At 36.8% G+C, this 25,829-nt stretch overlaps 1 protein-coding gene across 1 annotated transcript in view; it reads right to left on the minus strand.

The window, feature by feature from the left end:
* Window positions 1–3,040: 3,040 nt before the first annotated feature.
* LOC145998547 (uncharacterized) overlaps window positions 3,041–25,829 on the minus strand; it is a 30,581-nt gene continuing 7,792 nt past the window's right edge. Inside the window, exon 3 of the mRNA XM_083135007.1 lies at window positions 3,041–3,187. Coding sequence (XP_082991133.1) covers window positions 3,041–3,187 — 147 coding nt within the window. The remainder of the gene's footprint in view (window positions 3,188–25,829) is intronic.

Below are 25,829 nucleotides of genomic sequence, written 5' to 3' on the forward strand. Positions count from 1 at the left end.
TTATTAGAGAAATTGTTAGTCTCAAACTTTTTATTGGTGACATACATTATGTACAGTAACGACGAATAACGAAATAAATAAAAGAAACACTTCCGCAAAAAAAAAAAAAAATCACTGAAGTATTTAACATATAAACCCAACATATTAGTAACATTCAATGATTCATGAAAATCTGTGCAAACTTAGCATTATTAGGTAATCTTTAATAATAAAATGTATTTTAATAGAATAGAATAGAATAGAATGGTCTTTATTTAAGCAGGCGTGTTTCGGCCTCATGGGCCGTTCTTACAACCAACCCTTGTCAAAGATACAATAAATGAATAAAAACAAAAAGAAAGAAAAAAAACACATAATGATCATGATAATACAATAAAGATAATATAAAGATTATACAATGATAAAATAATACATTGAATAGATTAGTATATATACTGTTGAGTAAAGATAAGTAATAAGTCTTCGGTAGTTCAATGTGTATGCGGGGGGGGGGGGGTAGGTTAGGTATGCATTATATGATATATAAGTGCAGGTGCAATTGTTAACATATGAAGGTTAATTAAGTTGTTGGGACAATAGTAAGTTCTTCAGATTTTTCTTAAAACTTTGATGGCAAATAATGTTAGTCAATGGTGCAGGCAGTTTGTTCCATTCCCTGATCCCTGTAACAATGAATGACTTGTTATATGTGGCGGTTTTATGTTTGGGGATTTTTAGATTGTGCTTGTTGCGGATATTATGTTCGGCTGATGTTCTACGAGAACAGATCTTATCGGATAAGTATTTTGGGGAGCCACTCTTAAGTATTTTGTGCATCAAGGTGAGTGTTAAGTATTTTCTTCTATTGTTAATGTTTAGCCAAGAAAGTTTCTTTAAATAGGGGGATACATGTTCCTTTCTGTTTAGGTTAAATATGAAACGTATACAACAATTCTGAATTTTTTGAAGTTTATAGTTTAAGCCCTGGGATATATTACTGTACACTGGAGCGCAATAGTCTAACGTGGATAGGACGAGTGATTGCATAAGACGATCTTTAACATTAGCGTCCAGAGCATGTTTTAGATGATACAGAGATTTAAGTTTCCCCATACAGTTTTTCACAATAAATTCGACTTGTGGCTCCCAATTTAAGTGTCTATCGAACACAATCCCCAAGTTTTTGCTTGTATCCACTTCGCTTAGCGGTATACTGCCAAGAGTTGGAGGAGAAGGTGCGTTTTTGTAAAGTTTCTTAAGGATACCATGAGTTCCTATGGTCATGAAGCAAGATTTTGTTGGATTTAATTGAAGGAAGTTCCTCCGTGACCAATTTGTTATAGCATCAAGGTCGAATTGAAGTTTGGTCATCGCATTATCGTAGTTTTCTGTATTACACTGAATATAGATTTGCGAATCGTCAGCATACTGATGGTAGTGGCAATATTGGACAGCGCGGTCGAAATCAGCTACGTAAATCATGTATAGTAGTGGACCCAATATACTTCCTTGAGGGACGCCTTGTTGAACAACTAACCATTTAGAGTATGTGACTTCCGGTTCCCGATATTTCACACGTTGTTTCCTGTTGCCGAGATATGATCGAAACCAATTTAACGCGTTTCCGGTAACGCCATAGTGATACAGTTTGGCCAATAGCAATTCATGATTGATCGAGTCGAACGCTCTTGAATAATCCAACAAGACTAAAAAAAAGTGTAAATTCCAGAGGCAAGTGTAACCTGTTCTCAGTGGCGTCGGCAGAATTTTTCCTTGGGGTGGGCTCAAGGGTGGATAAAATATCATTAGGTGGGCTCTGGTTCGGTGATCATGGCCAGGGTCGGCGCTTGGAATTTTTCAAGGTGGAGCGACGTTCATGAACGTTGTGCTGTACTGGAGCATTCTTTTTCACGGCTCAAATGCATACTTATAATGCAAGTATTACAAATATTTTATATGCAATTGTTATTTGTGTTAAAAATCCGGCATATAAATTTCCTGTATTTTGAAAAAATATGAATATTTTAAAAATGAAGCGAAATAAACTTTCATCGATTAAAGAAACTTTTCTCTATGCTTTTACAAGACAAACAAAGCTTGTAAACGTAATAATGGAAAAATTATATTCAACTGGTAACATAAAAAGAAAAAAAAAAGATTTATCTCATTTAGTCACAGTTGCCGCAATACTATAAAGAATTCTGGGATAACCATTTTGAACAAATTTATTCAATAAATCTTTCCTAGTTTGGTAGGTTTACTCATTGTTTTGACATGCTTTAAAAGTTTAGTTTCATTATTTTGGCGCACGTAATCATTTTTCGCACGTTAATGAAAGGAAACCAACCTAGTGGAGAATCTAGAAAAGTTATTTACTTTTGAAGTGAAACTGAGTTATGTTAGTCAATTGTTCAGGCCGCTTTGTGTGGGCCATCTTAGGAACTCGCCTCTGGACTACGTTTTTTAACAAAAATTGATACCGTTCATTTGACACAAAAAACAATTTTACAATGTAACTATGTGATCAAAAAGGTAATTAAACGAGCTTTCAAAATATGTATAAAATATTTACATTCGTTGATTTCAAGGACGTACACACAGACATTTCTTATTTACCTTAAAATAACAACGACAACTAATCTTCGCGATCCTTGACACAATAATTTACAAAAAATGGCCGTTAGCAGACCGAGACAGTTCGTTTTCTGCACAGTGAACCAGAGGGGGATTGGGTACATTGATGTAGTGCCATTTTGTAACTTTGTTAAATATTAATATGGTTTTCCTGAAGTGGCCTTGGGAACTATGGCCACCTTTGGCTCACCTACCTTATTATGAAAATAATATTGAAAGTCGTACTGAAATAGCAAACTCTTAATGGTATGCAATTTTCAAAGAAAAACAAATGCAGCATCTTATATATAAAAATAACATAACAGAACACATAAAATTAAAATAATTATATACACCGTTATAATGTTTACAGCACATGAAAACAAAATCTTCGCATTTTGAATGTGATATTTGCAGTCAGTTGTGTCAGTTAGGTTCTGGTGTCCTGTCAATCACCGCTAGTGACAGTCGCCACCAGTCCATTAGCTGCGCGTGACCCACTGTCCCCTCCTTCTCTCCCTCCTCTGAGGCAATGACCGCAGGACCTCCCCTCCTCCTGCTTTCTCTCATTATTGCTCTCGCAGGCCTGCTCTGCCTTGAACAGTAAAGTGAATTTTACTGATTCCCATCATACTTATTAATTTTATTGTGCCAGACAGAGTTGGTGGTTCAATGACGCCTGTTGTAACAACTCCAAAGCTCGACTGGAACTTCTTCGTTTTCCATCCATCTCTCCACGAAATAGTCCAAAAATCCAGAAAGTTTCTCATTGTCAGGCACTCTGGAATGTATTTCCAGCCAGCCGTCGGGAACATCCTCAGGCCGAAGAAACACCAAAGCAGCACACATGCGGATGATCATCCTCACTTCTTCGTTCCTCATATACTCACAAGCAAGTCCCAAATCTTGAACTTTTCTCCAGATGCGCTTTCTCATGTGGAAGTAGCAAGCTTTTACTTCTACTGCGGGAAATACAACTTTAAGGCAGAAATTGCTGCCGATTCAAAATCGGCTGTCACCTTCTCTGGATTCCACTCTGGTATGGCCTCAATAACAAGGCGGAAAAGTCGAATTTACGTAGGTATGATTCCTTCCTTTTGTTTGGCAAGAGAGCAAATATAACTGGATATATATTTGTTTTGTTTTTTGAGTTTCCAAAGTCTGCATGAATGGTATAAATTTGCGAAAATTGTTTACTGCAACTCTTAAAAGTGCCATCCATAAAAAAATCTTGCTTACTTCTCAAAGCTTCTTTTCCTAATGCTCCATTAAAAATAATAAGTCGGCTTTCAGAAGAAAACTACTTCCATCTGTCATGGTAAGCATTCCCATTTCCAGAACAACTTCTTGAGATGAATATTGAGAGAAAGCGGGACTAGCGGGCGGAGGGGAAGGTTCTGAGGTCATTGCTTCAGGGGAGAGGACAGTGGGTCACGCGCAGCTAATGGGCTGGTGGCGATTGTCACAAAATTTTAAGCTGATGGCGAATAACATGTATTCTTAGGTTTTATACGTTACGTATATTTCATGGTTGTTTGTAAAAAGACGGAATACCGGAGGAGTATTTATTCTGTCTGTTCTTGTCTAGCCTTTATATCTCTTGATATCAAAAATGATGAGTTAAATGTATGCATATGCCATCAACTGTTTGCTGGCCTCTCAAAAATGATATTGTGGTCAAGAAAAAATGCATTTTCGTGTATAGAACCAAAGTGTGAAAATGTGTGTAGTTTATAGCAACAAGTAACAAAATTCTGGTGCAAAGGTAACTTTGAAATAATATAACTCTCAAATTTATAGTTTCACGTTTTGTTTTCTTTAAACAAGTCTTATCTCAAAGCTTGATAGTAGATATGAAGATTTCTAATTAACGTTATTTACGATTACCCTGCATTCAGAAATGCAAACGAGGAAAAAAACTAACCAATGCTGATTGGATATACTTGTATGCAAAATTGAAAGAATACACTAAAAATTTTAGTTTTGATTCTTGCTAAAAATGATCATGTTAACAAGATTACAAACACAATGATAATCAGGACATTTTAGAAAATAGAAGAGTGCGAAAGAGCAAATGCTTATTACAATAATATAATTTTAGTTTAATCGCTATTTTTTAAAAAAAAATGGAAATGTAATTGGAAAATATTCCTGATTTTCTTTTCAAAAGTAAATTATGTATGTTATACCTACTTTTAGTGTGTTGCATTAATAAATTGGTTTCACAAACTGTTTTCTAATATATTTTTTTTTTACAAAATCCTGTTTGGAAAATACTAACCATAAGTGTGCGGTATTTAAAAATATCCGAGTTTTCAACATAAAAATTAGTTGAAATTTCTGAGATTAGAAGTATGGACAAGTTATTTTGTCTAGTGCCATTAGTAATCTGCCATTCGTAACACAAATTGGTAAAAAGAGAAAGTTTGACAAGAGTTACATAACACGGCAGGCCGAGAAAGTATTGGCACCTTATTAAATTAATATTGTATATTTTCAAGGAAGTAGATATAGAAACAATTTCCGTGCTCGTTTTGCTAGCAATTAGATCGTTTATGTAAAAGTCTGTTATGTTTACATTTAATTCTTGAATGGATTGGTACTGATGAAATGATATACGAAGCAATTGAAGATTGCGTGGACCTCAGTGACTTTCATGTTGTTAATATAATAATTGAATAGTATAATTAAAAGCAAACAACAATTACTATTAATACTAATAAAAATAAACTTTCTTTTATTGCGATATGCATTCTAATTGCATCCTTTGTCAGACTAGACTTACATATTTATAGTCTCAAATAATGGATCGCAGTCAGGTAATATTTCTATCAAATCTTACGCAGCTCTTTTAGCTGTGTACGATTATCATCAAATTAAAAATAATAAATTTAAGGTTTCCGAAAGGTCAAAACTAATATTATTTTGCTTTCCTTTTACCATATGTTGTGGCAAATATGTTACTAGACCAGATGGATGAATATCCGACACACATTTTTATTCATTAATTTTTCGCATTTTACAGCCTACCGCAAATATAATGAAATTTATTGTTACTCCATTTCGTTGTTACTATTACATACATCGTTCATGAAAAATCTTTGAAAATTAGGGCAGGAGTTATTCATGAAGTATACCTTGTGTTTGTTTTCTTTTAGAAACTAAATTTTGGAATTTTGAATACCCAAGAACTCATTTTTACAATACTTTGGATTAAGTGGTAGACATGGACGTTCACAGGGAGGATCAAGGGAGTTCACCTAACCTCCTTGGAATAAGGAAAAATTTCATACTTCTCCGTGTTCCCTCCATTTTGTGTATTTCTTTCCTTTTATCTTCTTTCTTGTTTCGATTTTATTTTCTTAGTCTTAGTAAGTCTACATTTGTGTTCGTGTTTACTTCCTCGTGTTTACTTACATTTCTTTATCTCTGTTTGTGACACATTTTCTCTTTCTTCTTTATTGTTTCTGTCTATTGACCTTCTCTATTCTTCTGTCTCCTTCTCTTTCTAATACATTTCTATTTCTTTCTACTTTACTTTCCCTCTCTTTGTCTCTTGCTTCTTTATCTCTTTCTGTCTCTCTCTCTCTTTTCTTTCTTTCGTTCTATCTTTATTTCTCTTTCCATTGCGTTCGTGTTTATCTCTCTCACTGTCTTCTGTGCCTTTATTTCTCTTCCCTCTCTCTATATGTTCGTCTCGCCTCTGTATTCACTTATTTATCCCTTTCCCCAGCCCTCTCTCTGTGTGGTATGTGTCTCTCTTTCTTTATCTGTCTCTCCCACACCCTTTCCCCGCTCCCTGTCTGGCTCTACCGTTTCTTTCGCCTTTGTTTAGGGGTTTCATGACGTTAATATAAGAATTGAATAGTATAATAAAAACAAACAACAATTATTTAAAAAAAACTAACAAAAATAAAGTTATTTTTATTGCTTATTATTATTATTATTATTATTATATCCCTTGGCAGACTACTAAGCCAGACCTATCCCTTGCAAGACCTCAACTCGTAGGGGGGGGGAGAGATACTATTCACCCAGTTAATAAGAAAACGTTCAGAAATCATACCCTCAGCTAGGGAAATTTGCAATAGCACCTCCCCCTCTAAAGTACTCTCCCATCTCTCTCCAAACTCGACCAATCATCCCCCACCCCAAGCTGGGGTTCAAGGAATGACGATTTCGAAAGACGCCCAAATTCCAATCTCTCTTCCACGTAGTACACTTCGCAACTTCTTATTTGACCGCCCTGAAAAATTTCAAAGTCCGGAATTCGTAAATTTGGCAGCATAGCGCTTCAGAGCCAACTAAGAGTAGCCAACTTTGCAACATTTCTTCTTCCTGAATGAAAACGCTCGTGAATTTTTTTTTCATTCTTTCACATTCCATAAAGTAAAGATACCCTAAAGCACTAATAAAATACATGAGTAGACAAAAAAATGTTAAGTAGAAATACGAATGTTGAAAATATTTCAAGATTCCTCGCTCTGAATTTGAAAAGAGGTAAATTTATGTGCATTTTGAAACACTGAACAAGTTCTCATCCACTTGGAAAGAATTGCCGTCACATTTGAATGCAAGGAGGCAAATTCATGATGATTTTATACGAAATTTTTATGAAAGATACCTTGCACAACACCAAACGATTCTGCAAAGTGTGTCTTTTCCTTGGTTATTGGCGAAAAATGGTTCGAAACTCCGGCACAAGGTTTCTTCAACTGAGATCAACGTGCTTTACTGAGGTTTTCGTTAGAAATCTCCTGGAGTAGTTGGTTAGATGACAACACTTTTCATTTTTTACTGTTTTCGTCAAGATCGAAACATCGTAGGTTCAAATCCCACCCCTTCCTGATTATGTTTTCTTTTTTATTTACCGAATACGAAGTGTTGTAATAACGTAATATAAGATTATATGATATTACTGTAAATATTTATGCGATGCATACTCAGTGGCGGCGATTGAGTTCCAAAACTGATGGGGCAAGGTGTCAAAACTGGGGGTTTCCCTTGGGAGATAAGGTTTAGCATAGTGGGAGGGCAACTGTTCCTCTACCCCCCCCCCCCCCGTCTAATCGTTGCCACTGTGCATGCCTCAAGTAATATTTCTACTAATGTTCTTAAACTTTCAGTGATTGGCAGGATGTAGGAAAAACTTATCCTTTCATTCAGCTGTCATAAGTTATGTTAACACATACGCGTATTTAAGAACTTATATGTCATTAATATCTGTTCTTAAACAGGATGTTGTAATCAAGGGGTCCCGGGCTGAACACCCGGTGGAGGCACGTTGCTTCGGATTCTAGTTTAAAATATAGATCCAGTACCGAATAGTCTGTCTGTGCAGCAAGTAGACTTAAAACAACAATAGAGAAACATATACAAATCAGCGGCGTATACTCTGGGTCATCTAGGTAATAGCAGATGACCCGGCTGTATTTCTTTTTTTTTTTTTTTAAAAAAATGTATATATATACACATTTCTTCCCAATTTTCTTCCAAACCAATTTCGATGCATACATTTCCTTGCTTCCAGCGCGCGAATACTTCCAATCGTTTGCCGCCGAATGTCCGGGAACCTTTCTCCAGCCGGTGGAATGTCTACAGGGAATCTCACCCTGACGTCATTCCTCCCGCTTCCCTTGCAACCCTTGGCGAGGAGGGAGGAGAAAGGAAAGAGGGGGAGGAAACATTGCTTTTCAGGCGCGGTGATTCCGTGCCCAGGGTAAGCTCCTTCTTGTGAGAGTCCACCGGTCGCACTCTCAACCTTCAGAGCCTCTCCATTCCCTCCGCTGAATAGGGAAAACATACCCGGTAGAGTGCGAAGAACAGGAAAACTGAATAACATTGGCAAACCAATTCTACGCTAATTTTCACTTTACATTTGCTTCTGTCTTGCTGATTTCTGTTACTTGAACATAAATTTATCAAAAGGGAAAAACTTAAATATTGAAGATGAAGCAAACTGAATTAAAATTCAAAGCTTAAGAAATTAAAGCACCTATTTGCTGACTCCCCCCAATCCTTGTATTTACAAAAATAGTGATTGTTTCTCCTCTCTAATCTTCAAAAGCAGCGAGAATACTTCTTTCACGGAACTGAATATTTTTTAAAGGGAAAGATATGAAAAATAAATTATATATATTAGTTAATTTAAGTTGCTATATTCCGCCTGTTTAGATTAATAGTGATGAAGATGAACGAATTAAACATAAACGAAAAAAACACATCAGGCACGTAACCAGGTGGAGGACTCGGGGGGGCTGAAACCCCCCCTCCCCGAAATCCTACAAATATCTAATTTAAAAAGTGTATAGTGATAATTAATTTTACTTCATTAGCAGGATTAAACACTTTGCATAATACGTTGTAATAATCTGAGATTCATCTTCAGGACTTCTAACCCCACTGTTTCAACTTTATGTGGCGGCTGCTAATAAGGGATGATCCCCATCCCGAAATAAAATTCTGGCTCTGACCTGCAATGATTCGAACTTTTAAAAACCTGTCATTTCGAGCTCGGAAAGGGATTTTTTTTATCATTCATAGGGAATTTATTTCTGAGCCAGGAGCACAACAACAGAAGTTTGGAGCGTGAAACTGAATGCGTGTAGTCGTTGTCTTCGTGTTTATTATTTATTAAGGTGTTAGTGTTTGTCGTGATAGTGCTGTGTTAAAGGGTAATGGATGTGATACAAGATTTGCTGGTGAAACCTTTTGGAACAAGATCTTTTCAGGAGAAGTTGCAAATTGTTAATACAGGTAGGCCAGTGTCATCGCTTGAACTTATTTCTACACACAAAGACAAAAATCGGGAATATGTGAGGCATATTCGCAAGCAAATTATGACAAAACACCATGGTTGACAGGAAGTATAAGTGTTAATAAGCTTTGCATTTTTGTTGGCCGTGCTTACTTTTCGGGGCTGAAAAGAATGTATGGACGCGTGGCTGATACTGTAATGTTTGCAACACTTGTGTCAAACATGAAAAATCCAAAAGTCACATAACTTCCTTTGTTAAGCTGCAATCTTTCGCAAAGACACGTATTGACGTGAACTGGACAAACAGCGTGCTTTGGATGTGGTACGGCACAAGTGATCGGGTCCTGGAGTAAGTTGAATTTTGCACTTAAATTAATATTGCGGGTTTTTATTTCACTAGTGCACGTCTTTCATTTTATATTTCACAGGCTGTTTTTTATAGCTTTATAATACTGTCTTGTTTTATTATTTGAAATTCTACACGTATAGTAAACTGCAATAACGAGAATTAATTGATTGTGATCGTAGCAATAAGACAAATATTCCGACACAATATTCCTAAATCCAATATGGAGCTTGACATAAATTGCACGGAAACTTTTGGAGTTTGAGGATCAAAAGGTCGGAGATTACCCACTCGTTAGAACCAGCATACACCACTGATACAAATAGAATGTTCTTTGCTTGGAAGTTACGAGTGAGTAGCGTAACCCGGTCATAAAAATCTTCTATAATGGCTGAGGGCTCGACGTGCTCACCCCACGTCACCTCATACCAGTTGAAGAACTCACACCTCTAGGTAGAATTGTGGGAAGGAGACTGGCAGTCGGGAGATAGGCCAAGGCCCTATATGCTCGTCAATACTCGTCAGAAATTCAATCAAATTCATTCAGCTGTGCGTCATAAGTTGTGTTAACACACATTATGAGTCAATAATAATAAGTTAAGAAATTGACAAGACGTTTCTGTACTGAAGGTAACTAGAGGTTGTTTTCTTGTAACGTCGTTACTGTGTCCAGCTCGGCATTGTGATTAAAATTACTCTATCTGCATGTTCACTTTCCTCTTACATAAGTTTTCCTTTCGCGAAAACATCGTTCCATAGTTTCCAGTTTCTCAATATCTTTTTCTATGAAGTGTTGAATATAATTCTAGCCTGCTTTCCACAAGCTACACAACTTCTTCCTCTCTCTCTCTCTCTCTCTCTCTCTCTCTCTCTCTCTCTCTCTCTCTCTCTCTCTCACTCAGAGGTGCAATGTAACATAATTTAAGAAGGCCATTGTTGCACAAACGATAAACGAACATGTGTTAAATTCGGTAAGATCAGCAGGTAAGGGAAGCTCGATTTTAGCTGCAAATCAGTGCCTTCGTTACAGGAAAATCCCCAACAAAGCAAGGAAATAACTAATGAATGGTTATGCTTTACGATCTTTAGGGTTAAAAATATGTGATCTAAATCTTTAAAAGAAAACCGTTTTCCAGATAGAATAGGTGTATGCATGAATAGAAAACAAAAATTAAGATATTGTATTAGCTGTGGAGTTCATTCTGTTGTAGCTTTGTGGCACATCCGGTAAAGGCACCCATTTCCAGTTCCACTTGTGTCTTTGATTAGGGTTCGAGCCTCACTTCATCTGGATATTTTTATTTATATTGAGGCCTGTAAGACAATAATATATGAAAGGTTCCAAATTATTTCTTACACGAGTGTATTTTTTTTTTAATTTGTTAGTCCTGAAAAGGACTGTTTGGGAAAATTGAACATTTATTTAATATCTTGTCCAGTAGCCACCTGCATCTATGACATGTCTCAGGCGTCGAGGAACGGATTGCACAAGATGTCGAATATACCTGTGCGAAGTGCACACTTCATTCCAGGCATTGTTGACGTGGTCAAATAGTTCATCACTTCTGCAAGGTGGTGGATCGGGCCAGCTTTCTTTCAAACATCGAACGACCTCGGCCCACATATTTTCAATTGGGTTGATGTCGCATCCCATGGGTGGCCAGTCAATTAGATGTATGTCGTTTCGTTCAGAAAACAAACGCTGAACGATGGCTGAATCATGGATGGAGGAGTGGTCTTGCTGGAAGTCAATATTTCCCTCGGGATACAAAGCTCGCACGCCAGGAACCATAACATGCTCCAAAATGTGCACATACTGTATCCCGTTGAGACGTCCTTCTATGCGGTGTAGGTCACCTCCGCCACCGAGAGATATCCAACCCCAGACAGGCACGCTCACGCGTCCACGCCGACGTGAGTTAGCAAAAAAATGGGGATCAAATCGTTGTCCTTGACGCCGGTAGACCAGAACCGGACCATCATTTGCAGTAGAAAATACTTTCTCGTCTGAGAAGATTACTCTATCCCAAATCCTATCAATATTTTCTTCAGCAAATGCTAGCCTATCAGTTCTGTGTGCATCCGTCAAGACCTCCTTCTTTGCTGCCCTTCGTGCCCGTAAACCAGAAGCAGCCAGCCTCCGCCGAACTGTCTGTGGGCAACCAGGAAAATCGGCCCTTGCCTTGAGTTGAGTGGCTGACTGGAATGGATTGGCTTCACACTCCGCTATCAGCCGATCGTCTTGCACTGGTGTCGAAACACGGCCCCAGCTCTCGCGTCTTTTCCGTGATGCCTCACCAGTTTCTTCGTATCGAGCCCACCACCTCCTTGCTGTCCGTGCTGGAACGCCATACTGCTCGCCAGCTAAACCAGGTGACAATCCAGCTCCCTCGATCAAACCGATCACTCTTTCTCTTGTGGATTTGTTGTAGTGCTCCATTCTTCGCGAGGTTGAAGAAAGAAATGTTGCATGCCTCTGTTTAGAGCGTAGTTCAAAGGAAATAAGGTCTTCTATTGGTATTGTTAATCACGTGATGCTGCAGTTGGTTCAAAGACGACTTCCAATTACATTCAGCCATGAAAAGTTTCGTACGAATTCATACCAGAAAAGGATGTCAAGAATAATAAAATAAATTTAACCATTATTTACAATTACATTACTTTCATTTAACAAATAAATAAAGAATAATTATGACAAATGTGCTACAACGAGTGCTCTTTACATCCATGTGTAAAAGTATTTGGTATTACTAAACACGCACACACGTTCGGAACATCTGTAGCGTAGTTGTAACGTTTCAGACAAGCATACATCTTCTTACGTTCATCTTTTCTCTTTGAGGTATTGGTTCAAACCCGGTTCAGCTTTCACGTTTTTTTTTTATGTAATACTTAGTAAAGTTTTTGTCACAATTTTTTAGTCCACAAAGAAAACAATAAAAACAATAATTAAACGATCTTCTCCCCAAAACAATAATTGCAACATCATATTTATTCACATAATAAATCTATTCCACTCATAAAATTGATTCCTTCGGGTCTTAATGCAACATCACCGAAACATTCAAGTTTCAATGTTCATGTTGGAAATTGAACAATAAACAGTTTTGGGGACACATTGCTTTATATAAAACCTCATGTTATTATAGAAATATACACAAGACGTCGAATGAAAGTATGCGTAAGGAATACTCTTGAAACTCTAGAGTTGTAATCATGCGATTTGTTTTTCATAGAGTAATCTGTTATATTCAAGGTTAATTATTTCAAATTTTTTGTATTCAGTAAATATCGTACTTCTGTGTTCACTTCAACAGAAAAGAAATTGAGCGGCTAGGATTTGAACCTGTGATCTTTCATTTTAGATAAAAAAAATACACGTCTTACCAACTGTTCTACAAGGAAATAGACAAAAAGTTTCCTAACATGGTTGCGGCAACAACCACCTGCCAGTGCTCCAAACATTTCTTTGCCACAGATTGTGGATAAGTTCCTCTCTACACAAATGCCCTGTATTTTGCAGTGTATTTTAGCTCAAATTTTGCCTAAACTCATGCGAACTTTGATGAAGAGGATTTACCGGGATATCAACGAGGTTATTTCTGGATAGGCTTCCGAGGTTTCGAGAGCTCTTTTATCTTCAGGGATTGAAGGGATGACGGATAACGTGCTTGTTACTGGCGAGCGTGGTCGTAACTGCGATTCCTCATGCTGCCGAATTTTATTTTCGGAAGGAGTATGGCATCGGACGTAAAATATATATATACTGTTCTTGGATGATCTCTCTGTGTATATCAGGAGGTGGCAGGAATGATGAAGCGTTTAGAATTTTCGGAAACCATTTCAATTATATTACTGAATCACGTGCCACGTGGAATGGCAGAATCAAGTAACGTATAAGCAAGTCTGAGGGTGGCTGTTTTGAATATTGCGAATTTGGTGGAAAGTTCGTTAGATATACTTTCTGTTGAAATAACAGTATTATTTTGTTGAAATTAGACAAGTATTTTGGATATAAAGCAGTGCCGAATTAATGATCATTCTCAAGTTTTGCATTTATTAGATGTCACGTAATATATAAATAGTTATTAGTAGATTTTTATCGCATCGGCCTCGGTCGCAAAAGGTATTTACTTACGTTTATTGGGGATTTATTATTAGATTTAGATGCATTGGAAGATCGAAGTGAGGGGAACAAGAACAGTCATTACTAAATAAACGACATCACATAACCAATCTTAGCGAATTGAATACATTAAACTCTCCCGTTCGTTACAAAAATTCAATACATCAATGTAGTGGATTATTTCCTATTATAATTGTGTGTGTTTGTGTGTTAGTATTTTGAAATAATTAATATTTTAGTTGTGGAGTGAAGAGCGTACACAATACTTATCTTAAATTCCATTACTTGATTGATGATTTGGTTTAATTTACTTCGCCTTTGTGACGTTTTTGGTTCATCGCGAAGATGAGAATGGGTGATGGGATGATGAAATTGATGAAGGAACACTTACAAAGAACACCCATGCCTGACCAGGATTCGAACCCAGGATTAAATACCATTACCTACAGCATCCTGAATGCATATATATTATATGTAAATTAGTCATAATGTGTGTTAACTCAGCTTATGACGAATATCTAAAATACAAAAAGTTTTAACCTTAAATCCTGGCAAGCAACTGAATAAGCATTAACCTTCTTAGGGAGAAAATGTGCAGAAGAGACATCCCTTGAAGTGTGCATCGGATATTTTACAGTGTTGAAATATCAATTGTCTCTGTTTAGCACACACACACACACACACACACACACACACACACACACACACACACACACACACACACAAAAAAAAAAAAAAAAAAAAAAAAAAAAAAAAAAAAAAAAAAAAAAATTAGAGGGTGGGATTTGAACCCGCGACCTTTCAAGTATGTTGAAAAATATGGATACCAGCGTCTAACCAACTGCTCTACGTTAACTTAATGACAACATTCCCTTACAAACACGTAGATGTTTATGATAAAATCGATCTTCCTGTGTTCCAGCATGTTTTCTCCACAAGTCGTGAAATAAATGATTTCTTTTAGATCTGTTCGATATTGTGCAGGGCATTGTAAATAAAATGTCGCATAAACTCCTCAGAAATTTGCCTCTTTCTACTCAAACTTGATGGCGATTTACTCCAGGTGGAGAAAACCCCTGTTCAGTGTTTCAAACCTATGTGATATCAAGTCGAGCACGCAGAATTGTTACAATTTCGCACGATTCTCATTCTTATTCTTATTTCAATTTACTATTTCAGTTTCAGTGTGTATTATATTAGCGATTGATAGTTTATAAGTTCATGGAATGTGCGAAATTGGAATCCTTTCACCGCAGCGTTTTTCGTCTAGTTGAATGACGAACTCAAAGTTGGCTACTCTCAGCTGGCGCTGAAGTGCAATGTTGCTAAGTTTACGATTTTCGGACTTAGAATTCTTTCGGGGCGGTCAAATAAGAAGTTGAGAAGTGTACATTCTGGACTGCAGTTAGCAGACTAGTGAAGGTGCACACCTACAGGCAAGGATCATCGTTTGGACAAGGTAACGTGTTCCTAGGATCTCATCTCCATCGCCGCGGCAGGTGACGTTCTGGCGCCTAGACTTGCAGCCAGGATAATCCTCCGAGTGAAGCGAAATACATAAAATCAATCAATTAATTCCATATTCTGATATGAACCGGATTAATAAATATGCCCGAACAATATTTATCCTCCAGTCCGTCCCTGACAGTACATTATATTTCTAACAAATGAATTGGATTATTAATTTGAATGATTTTAATGAAGCATTTGATACTACGTTGTTAGTAATGGAAAATTACCGATTAGATCTCCGATTAGATCTCCACCTTTCGCTCTTCGTAGATGGGGAGGGGGTAACTGGCTCCCACAATCCCCCACCGTAATCGCTGCTACTGTCTATTGTAATTTATCTGAATTTCTGTGTGGATTCTTGTAAAGAAGAAACTTGACAGTGTTAGGAAACATATTCTATTGTAGGCAATTATACATAATTCTGCGATTTTTACTGCAATTACTAGCTTGGCAAGTGCATAGTCATTCAACTAAGGAATCTCACCGAAGCATTTCCTTGTACGACATCATACTTTTTTCCCGAAATATCAATATTGCCGGTAGCACCACTACAAATGGCACAATCGCTCGATCAATACCGGTAGAAGAACGCAGGCGCACGCAATTTAGGAGGGACTTCCCCGCCTTGCAGCACCGTCAGTGTTGGCAATACGTTACTTTATCAGAGTTATTATTATTATACAATAAAACGTGGCGTGGAAGAATGAATAACCACGTGTCCGTGTGTCACTCCGGATGCTCGAAGTGACTACCTTCCCCCCCAAAATGAAATCTGCGATTCGCGCGAGATTAGAACCTGTGATCTTTAAACAATTGAGTCAGCTTCTAACCACTTCCCCATGTACCTAAGCCAATAGCTTTATCTTTTCTCTTAACATTTTTTAGTAATTTTTCAAACTTTATTAATCTACCATCTTCGCGATTAGCCAAAATAGGCAGAAGAGCGAAGTATAAACCAAATCAGTCAATCAGTCAATTAAATAATTGTAAGCTTCTATTTCGGTAAACGTTTAGAGTTGTTGACGTCATATTGAATAACCCTGCTTCATATTTGAACTCCACCTGACCCCCCCTTTCCCCTCTTCATTGTGTTTGGTTCTTAAAAAGTATTGTTGCCACACGGTATTATTTTAGTTTCTAGAGTAGTTTATTTGTTGTTATTGTATTTTCGTTACTTACCATTGCTTCTCTGCAACTTTTGTGCAATCACGACGATGAGGGATGAATGTGAAGAAGAGACGCAAAGAACACTTACCGCCAGACCGGGACTCGAACCCGGGAACTTAGGTGCCGAGATAGAAAGTCCACCATTCAACGCGCTCAGCCACCGAACCTGCAGACCAGTTTATTATCCCGAAAAATAATAGAATTTAGTTGCTGGCAACCAAGGACGGACTTAGGGGTCCGCCCCCCCCCCCCCCACCGAAAGACTTACCAAGTACAATAATTAAATAATGAAAATATGCGTTGTTTAATATTTGTTGTATAATCGACGGTTGTTTGTGTCAATTTATTTGAAGGCAGTAATTTTTTAGTTTTTTTAAAGTCCTTTATCTAACATTAATTTCATATACATGTGTATGTGTCTAAACAAAAGCTGACGTAGTACAATGACTGCATAACAATAACATAATTATTTTTTTGGGAGACGCTTGACACTAAACTATCCTACCGCACTGTCAAGGACGTATTTAGGGACGAAGCACAAGGTCCCCCCCGAAAGACTTACCAGGTACTAATATTAAACAATGAAAACATACTTGTATAGTATTTGCTGTATAATTGAGGGTTATTTATTTCAGCCGAACTTTGAATGACAGTACCAAAGATATTAATCTGAAACTAATTTTCCTGAACTGGATCTAACATTCTTTCTTGTTATTTAATAAATATTCAATTCTTTATCCATTTGGCACTGATTTTCTTGCCAGGGCAGTTGATTTAATACAAATTTTAGCAATCTTAACTACTTAACTACACGCTAGATAATGAATACATACTTTTATATCTATTCTTACACCGTTTTTACCTATGAATGTAATAATAACAATAAAATATTAATTTGATATTTATTAATTATTAATACATTTATAATATAATTGTTTTAATTCAATCGTTTATATTATTATTTGTTATTATTATTATTTTTGAGACACTTGGTTCGGACCCCCCCTGAAATAAATTTCTAAATACGTGCCTCGTGGCAACACTGAATCGATCGCATACATAAACAGGATCGGTTGCCCCTAACCTCAGCATATATTTTATGCCGAGGAGCTGGAACGGTGTTCGTTTCGCAATCACAGGTTAGTGTTACGATTCTATTTTCAACTAATTCGTTGAAATAAGCTAAATGAGTCATTATTTTGTCATTAAGTATGGAGAAATCAAAATAATAATGTTATTGTCGTCAAGTCAGTTGAGCACACAAAGGTGGCATTGAAAGTTTTGCGTTTCTACTGCAGTATTGATCGCCATGCGGTGAATGACGAATGATGATGTAAACACAGGGACGGCGCTACAGGGGGGGGGGGGGGTAGGGGGGGCTGAAGCCCCCAAAGCTGGTCTCAGCCCCCCCTGTAGCCGCCCTAGATTTTTGTAGGATGGTATAGCTATGCATTTCGACCGAAAACTTAAAAAGTAGATATTTAACGTTTTCCATTCTAAAACTTCCATTGAGTCAAATACAATGATCAACTGCATTTTCTAGTTCAGTTAGATCACAAAGCAATTTTATTATTATGTGTTCTAAAATGAAGAGGAGGGGGAGCAGCTGGATAACAGTGGTCACTGATAATTTGATAATAAGTAATCGGCCAGCATGCGTCGCCAATCTCTCTACAAAATCTGCTTCCTGTCTGGTAGGTGAACGCATGCAGTGACTGTGAGATTGTTCTTTGATTGTTGGCATCACAGCTAAATGTGTACAATTATTAACTATAACTATACTTCGGAATAAGTCTAACCATAGGCCTGTGCAGATCCTCTGATTAGGGGGCAAAAGCCTTGAAAGTTCCGTCGGAGAAGCAAAACCTCATTTTATCTCACTGTTTTAGTTTTATTGCACTGATGCGTATTTGTGTGTGTGTGTGTGTGTGTGTGTGTGTGTGTGTATAATGAGCTGAGCCGATACCACTATTTGCCGATATCGATAGCATGACCGATACCCACTGATACCGATGCCGATACCGATACTTTTATTATTACAGTACAAAATAACAAAGGCTAGTTACAGAGTCATACTAACTCGTCACATCACTAGGCACGTATTTAGAAATATATATGGCCGCGGTGGCTCAGTCGGTAACGCGTCTGACTACCATGCTCAAGGTCCCGGGTTCGATCCCCGGCCGGTTCAAATCCGGGAACTTTTCTAACGGTGGAAGCGGCCCCGGCGCCTACCCAGCGTCGAATAACATGGGTACCTGGGGGAAACCCTGGGGGGTAAAGGCGGTCAGGGGCGTGATGCTGATCACATCACCCCACTCACGACCGGATCAAGAAAGTGTGGGGCGTTACCCCCACACCCCCTATACGCCTTCATGGCGTGGTGCTATGCACAGGGGAACACTTTACCTTTACCTTTATAATTTGGGGAGCCAGTCCGAACCAAGTGTCTCAGAAATATAATAATAAAATCGTTTTTATTTAAAACGTTAATATAATTATTTGTAATAATATGAAAATTAATTAATTAGTACTTAATTTATCTGATGCGTATGGAGTATTGTTGTATGTAAACACAGATTAAAGAACGGAGGAAATTCAACGTTAATACATACTATTTTGTTCTTTCTATCTTGACTAATAAATATTGTTATTATATAAATAGTAAAAAGACGTTATAAAATCAGAGATAAAACAGCAAATATTCATCATCTAGCTTACATGTAGTAAAGACCGCTAAAATTTTTGTGTAAAAACATCAGTCATGGCAAGAAAATTATTGTCAAATAAGTAAAAATTTAAATATTTATAGAATTAGAAAAAGAATGATGGTACGTTCATTTGATGAAAAGTAAAGTTCCTGATAAATATTTTATGTACATTACTGTAAGTAGTGGTGTACAAGTACATAAATTTTTACAGGGGCTTAACCGATAGTGTCGCCGTCGCCTCGTAATCAATTGATCGCGGGTTCGATACTCAGTGGAGGCACGTAGTGGTTCGGGTCCCACTTTAAAATGTAGGTCCAGTCCCGATTAGCATATCTTTCTTAGTACTGTCATTCAAAGTCGTATGTTCCCAATCTAATCTCGGCGGAAATTATTGATTGATTGATTTGTTTTATTTTACTTCGCTTTATGTGCCACTTTTGGCTAATATGCGAAGATGGGATGAGTGATGATGTGATGCAATTGATGAATGGACACTCCCAAACATCAATGCCCAGGCTAGGATTCGAATCTTGGCGTCGTAGCGTGAAATAAATAGCCATCATTGGCCGATACCAGCAGTCACACGAAAGACAGAATTGAAGAGGATAAGTACAATGAAGACTAACATTGGTAAACGCTGTAAGTGCCAAAATAATTCAAACACCGTTTTCCACGTTAAACTGTGAAATGTCCCATGCTTTATAATGTGGTAAACGTGAAAAGTGGCTGGTAGTAATTAATTCAAATTCAAGTAATTCAAAAGGCGTGTAAAGTAATTCCTTGAGAGTGGCACAGCGGGGGAGCCAAGATTATTCATTTAGGGGTGCTGAGGGGGTGCGGAAAGAAATGTAGGGGGTGTGATTCTGAAAATAAGGAAAACATGAAACGCGTATGCAATCTTTCAAAGCTGCGGAGGGGGTGCAAGGACAGTTTACTTTTCCTTGGTAGATAAGGTTTAGCATAGTGCGGGGGCAAAAATAGCAAAAAGCGGGGGGCAACTGCATCCCTAATCGCGGCCACTGATTAACATAAATTACTGACTGAAATTAAAATATATGTGTGAAATTTATAACTTTAGATTGACATTCATTTTCCAATAATGCTGACCCCCTTGCCCTCTCCCTGGACGTCTATGATGATATGTATTAAGTCTTATACTCCAAGAAAGTGGTCGTACAGTGTAAACATTCAGATACACGTTGCAGTCTTATTGAACTATGTAGTGAAATACAAAATAAAATCATCCTGCCCTTAAAAACACAATTTTTGAACCTCTTCAATTAACCAATGGAGGTACAAAATACATAGTACATTATATCTTCCATCTGCCACAGGACAAAACGCGAAGAACACAGCAACTGTGTTATCTTTAAAATCCCCTTCTGCCGCACTATCCCCAACAACGAACTTTAAAATTTCTTCGTGAACATAGGGCCTCTTCCTAAACGTTTTTGAAAAAGCTTGAAATGGTACATTTACTAGAAATGTTACGTGGAACAAATACGTAGAACGTATTAATTAGCAAGAAAACTACCCTTCATGTTACAACTCGCTGCAATTCTTGCTCCAGAGCGAGAAAGAGCAAGCAGGTGGAATATAAACCGTTTATCAACAATGCAAAAAAGGGAAAAAATAACTCATATTAACCTATAGGCAATTATCAAAAACCACGGACAGACCACTTGAAGAAAGAAGAGAAGAAAAAAAGCGTAACAACAATGCTGAGAAAAGAAAGAAAACGGTCACTGGTCTTTATAGAGGTTGCCGCCAGTGCAGAAAAGCATGCATATCGGCACCTCTTTCAGTGCTTGCCTGTTGCATACAATAATAACGGTCTTACTTCAGTACCTAACATTCGGCGCTCAATATGACGACATGAATATTATTACGTTAGTGTTTCCAGTTGAACGTAGGGGGTGCGGAAGAAAATTAAGGGGCTCGCAAGCATTCCCTCGCTCCGCCCCTGGAGTTGCACCTCCTAAGTGGGTGGCATTTCTCGCATCGTCCCTACATTTAACCCCAACTTCTGAATTTCAGTCGTTGAACAAGAAAACATAAGATATTTAGTCATGGCAGAGAAAATGGTATCATTGACACATTATCTATTCACGGGTGTATTGTTTATTTGATGGCTACTATACTAAGTTAATGTCGCTTTTCTGAAGCACGAAAAGCTACAATCTTTCGTGGCTGCTTGCGGCAGATCAAGTGTTACCTTCGTAATCGAAGTGGTAAGGAGATGTTGAGAGCTCTGTCTATTCTGTCCTTTGAGATGGAGCATGCAAAATCTTTGAATTTTAAACAACGTAGTAGCTGCTCATAAAACATATCATAATTTCTTGCTATGGTTCATTCTCTCATTATAGCAAAAAAAAGTACTCACACTCTTTACAAAGACATAGTGTTACGTGTAGTATTTATAGTATACCCAGCGAGTTGATGTTGACTGTAGTTTATGGTATATTTTGTACTGTTCATGATAATAGTAAGTGTGTGGCATTATTCAACTCAATGATGGCGTAGGAAAAGAAAACATTATTATTATTGCATTTTGTTGACATAAAAAAATCGTGTCTAAAAGTACTCTTGTATATGATGGGATAATTTGCAACATCTCAGTGGTTTATCTTTGGATTGGACTGTAAAATATGTCACTGGTAATATTATACCGCAGTAATCTTATTAAGTAAATACCTTTTACTCGACATTACTTACCACCCCGAGAATTTGACTCCGAAATCTGTACCCCCCCACTTATTTCAGGCGGGCGTCGTCACTGTGTAAATGGAAGAACAAGTATCATTAATGACCTCGGAAACCTGTAGAATGAAATTACCTTTTCCTCCCTTTTTTAAAGAAAATATGTTGTTTTCATGTTTGATCTAGTTATGCGTGTAGGGTATATATCTACATATGCAATGTGACTGGTATTTAAAAAAATCGAGTTTGGATAATTCCAGTAATTGCACGTAGAATCAGTTAAAATAAGTATTATATATATATATATATAGGGTGGTCCAAAAAAGAGAAGTTAGAAAACTTTCCTAGACATGTTATTTATTTTTATCCTCGTTTTAAAAAAAAACTCCTTGACCCCCAGAATTCGGGATGATATTTACTGGTCAGTGTAAGTTTTATATTAGAAAATATTATATTGTATGTTATATTATATTATATATTATTAACTTTATTCATATTCATTGCAATATAATATTATCATCATCATTTTTCATAATACTTAGGTGGTGTGTGTCCCTGTGTCCCCTGTAAAATCTGCCAGTGTGCAAACATGATTTACATACACGAGAAGGAAGAATTATGAGTTTTGTTCATTCCATTTCCATTGACTGTAAAGGAAAGTCCAGAAAGATGTTCGAAGAAGAATATTTGAAATCTGGACTCCAAACCTGAGAAACTATTGTTTAGAATGCGTATGTCTGCACATATTCTGGCGTCAGCACGCACATAGATGTTGTGTTTGTTCCTCACATCTCCTTGATAACCTTACTGTACACGAGGAAGTTGCCTTACTGTGAAGATTACCACTAGCAGAGACGTATCGTGAAGTATTCAAGAATAATGTATCTACCAAGTAACGTTAACGTCTGATGTTTGAACAAGATAAGAGAAGACCATGACGATATTCATTAACTTTGTTAAATACAGTTGACCTATGCAATTAGACAACATGAGATAACTAAAGAAATAATAGCACTGAATGGAAGCAAGTGATGAATTAGGCAATGGAGATGTATTATAAGATATTTTGGACATATAGTAGTCCCCACCGATGACGTGGTGATAATGTCGACGCCTTGTAATCAAGAGGTCCGCGGTCTGATACCCGCTGGATGCATATAATGGTTTGGATCTCACTTTGCAATGTCGGTTCAGTCTCGACATGCCATTCTGTCCATAAAATGGACTTCAAAACAATCTTAAACAAGTAAACAAATTACTGGTTGCAAGGATAGTAAGGATTGTACTTAAAATGGAATGAACATCCTGCTTCCATAACATCCCTTGACAGTTGTAAAAACTTCAAAAACAAACTAAAAATCTACTATTTGAACAAAAATATCTCTCTCTTCAAGTCCTCACGAGTAACAACTAATATTAATATAATATTAAACAGCTTTTGTTTTTTTCTTTCAATTTGTTTATGCTTCTTTTAGTACGTAGTTATGCGTGTGCATGAACTGGGGCAAGGTGTCAGAACAGCCGCCATTCAGTAAAGAATCATTGAACACGATGACTACAGGTGTATAGTCAAGAACTGGTGGTCACAGATAAATGAAACGATTGTAGCATATGTAGATCATTGTCAAATTTGTACTGCAGTGTAACAAAATTATTGAACTGGAGAGTAGAACCCGCGCTTCAAGGGACCCTACACCAGATAAAAATTCTCGTTTCTGCAAGGTTTATTACGAGTTTATAGGACGCTTGTGCTTCCAATTAAGGAAGTGGTCTTGATTTTTTTCCTGTCTTCGTGGATTGATTTGACATAGTCTACGTAAAATACTAAAATTACTGAAACCATATTCTAAAATCAGTACTACTTACATAAAAATCTATGTTCAAACCTATCTAGGACAAATAGTTAATACGCACTATTCGCTTAATTATAGAATGAAACAGGAAGTGAAAATATTATTTTATGTGAAACAATGTACTACATTTACTGCATCGTCAAAATTCTGTGAAAAGTAAACAAAAGATAGTTATGATAAATAATGCTCTTGGATAAGATTAAAAATGGCCACTTTGATAGGTAAAATAATAGTCTAGTATTGAACACATCAGTTTATTTCTTAAATATAATGAACTTTGCACTAGTGGCACACCAGAAGTGAAAAGAAACACGGATTTACTTTTTTCCTTCCTATTATTGGTTATAACTTTCAACATGTTCTCCTAATTGCTTAGATTATGATACGAAATATTTAAATTAATTGTAAACATGTTTATATTGTTAACATATAAGACCATAGGCGCCCCTTTCGGGGGGCTCATAGTACTGAGCGTCCCTTTTTAAATGCACCAGGAGCTCCAGATGGGATGATACTTTCCACCCAAAATTCATGTAAAGGGAAAAATGTTACATGTATTTTCACATGTAAAGTATTTTTATGCCAACCTTGGCCCCAGAAATTTATTTTAAGTTGTCGCCTCTGTATAGAACACATGTACATCAGACTAAAGAACAGAAATCTGATTTTTTAAGACCTCTGAAATAAAATGTTTTAAGTCCATCGTATATTGTATGTCTATGGCCCGCTCCTACGTAGGGGATCATAATACGTACTGTAGGATATACTATATTCATGAAATGTACAGATTGCTAGAAAGTCTCTTCAACATATTTTAAGGAATTGGAATGTCATTTGATTAAAACGACGTACTGTAGGATATACTATATTCATGAAATGTACAGATTGCTAGAAAGTCTCTTCAACATATTTTAAGGAATTGGAATGTCATTTGATTAAAACGACGTACTGTAGGATATACTATATTCATGAAATGTACAGACTGCTAGAAAGTCTCTTCAGCATATTTTAAGGAATTGGAATGTTATTTGATTAAAACGTATGGTGAGTAATTTATTTATTTATTTATTATTACCTTCAATAGAGATATATCCTCCAATTACAGAAGGCGTGCATCATATTAAAAATACTAATAATAATGAATAGTAATTACAAAATGACAATACAACTACAATTTCAATAGATACATATGCAATCCAGTCACAAATTGTATTCATTACATAAAACATACACAACAGTTTATAAATAAAATAAAGAATATAAATAGTCATATAATCTTGAGTATAAATATAAAAAGTTATTATGCATTAACTATCACATATTTTAATATTCAGAATTGACTGTAATGTTTTCTTCTAAGTCAAGAATGGCATTGAAAAATCTATGAAATGATTATTAATCATAATTTCATTATACATATCACAAATTCTATTAATCGGGCAGCTCTTAAATTTTTGGGGTTTTGGAATTTTAGGGATGAAAATGTTTCTACAACGAAAATTATTCTTCCTTATATTAAACTGAAGTTGTCCAAGAATTAAACTATTATCTAATTTGTCGTTTACTGTTTTGTACAGGAACAATTGATCTAACAATTTTCGCCCATTACTAAGAGTTTCGAAATTGAATTCCTGAAGTAGCTCTTTGGGTGACGTCCACATTCACGATCTCTTTAGTAGTGTATATTGATAGTTTCAACCAGGGAGTCGTAACGTACCCAATTTGCGTTACACGGTACGTTCCATTTTGTAGGAGGAAGAGTATGGTTCAGCTGCTGGTACCCATGGAACGTAACGAAATGCAATATGTTACAGACTGACGTTACAGAGAACGTAACAAAATGTATTATGGTAGATATTAACGTTATAAAGGAACGGAACGAAATGAGCACATTGGAACATAACGTAATATGCAATATGGTATATACTACCGTTACAAGGATACAAGGAACGTAGTAACGAAATGCATTGTGGTATATACTAGCGTTACAAAAAAACGTAACGAAATGCAACATGGTAGTAAATAACGGTACATAGGAACGTAATGAATGCAATCCTCCGTAACG

The sequence above is a fragment of the Lepisma saccharinum genome, chromosome 1 (assembly GCF_977018435.1).
Source record: "Lepisma saccharinum chromosome 1, izLepSacc3.1, whole genome shotgun sequence".
In the NCBI taxonomy this organism is placed as follows: Eukaryota; Metazoa; Arthropoda; class Insecta; order Zygentoma; family Lepismatidae; genus Lepisma; species Lepisma saccharinum.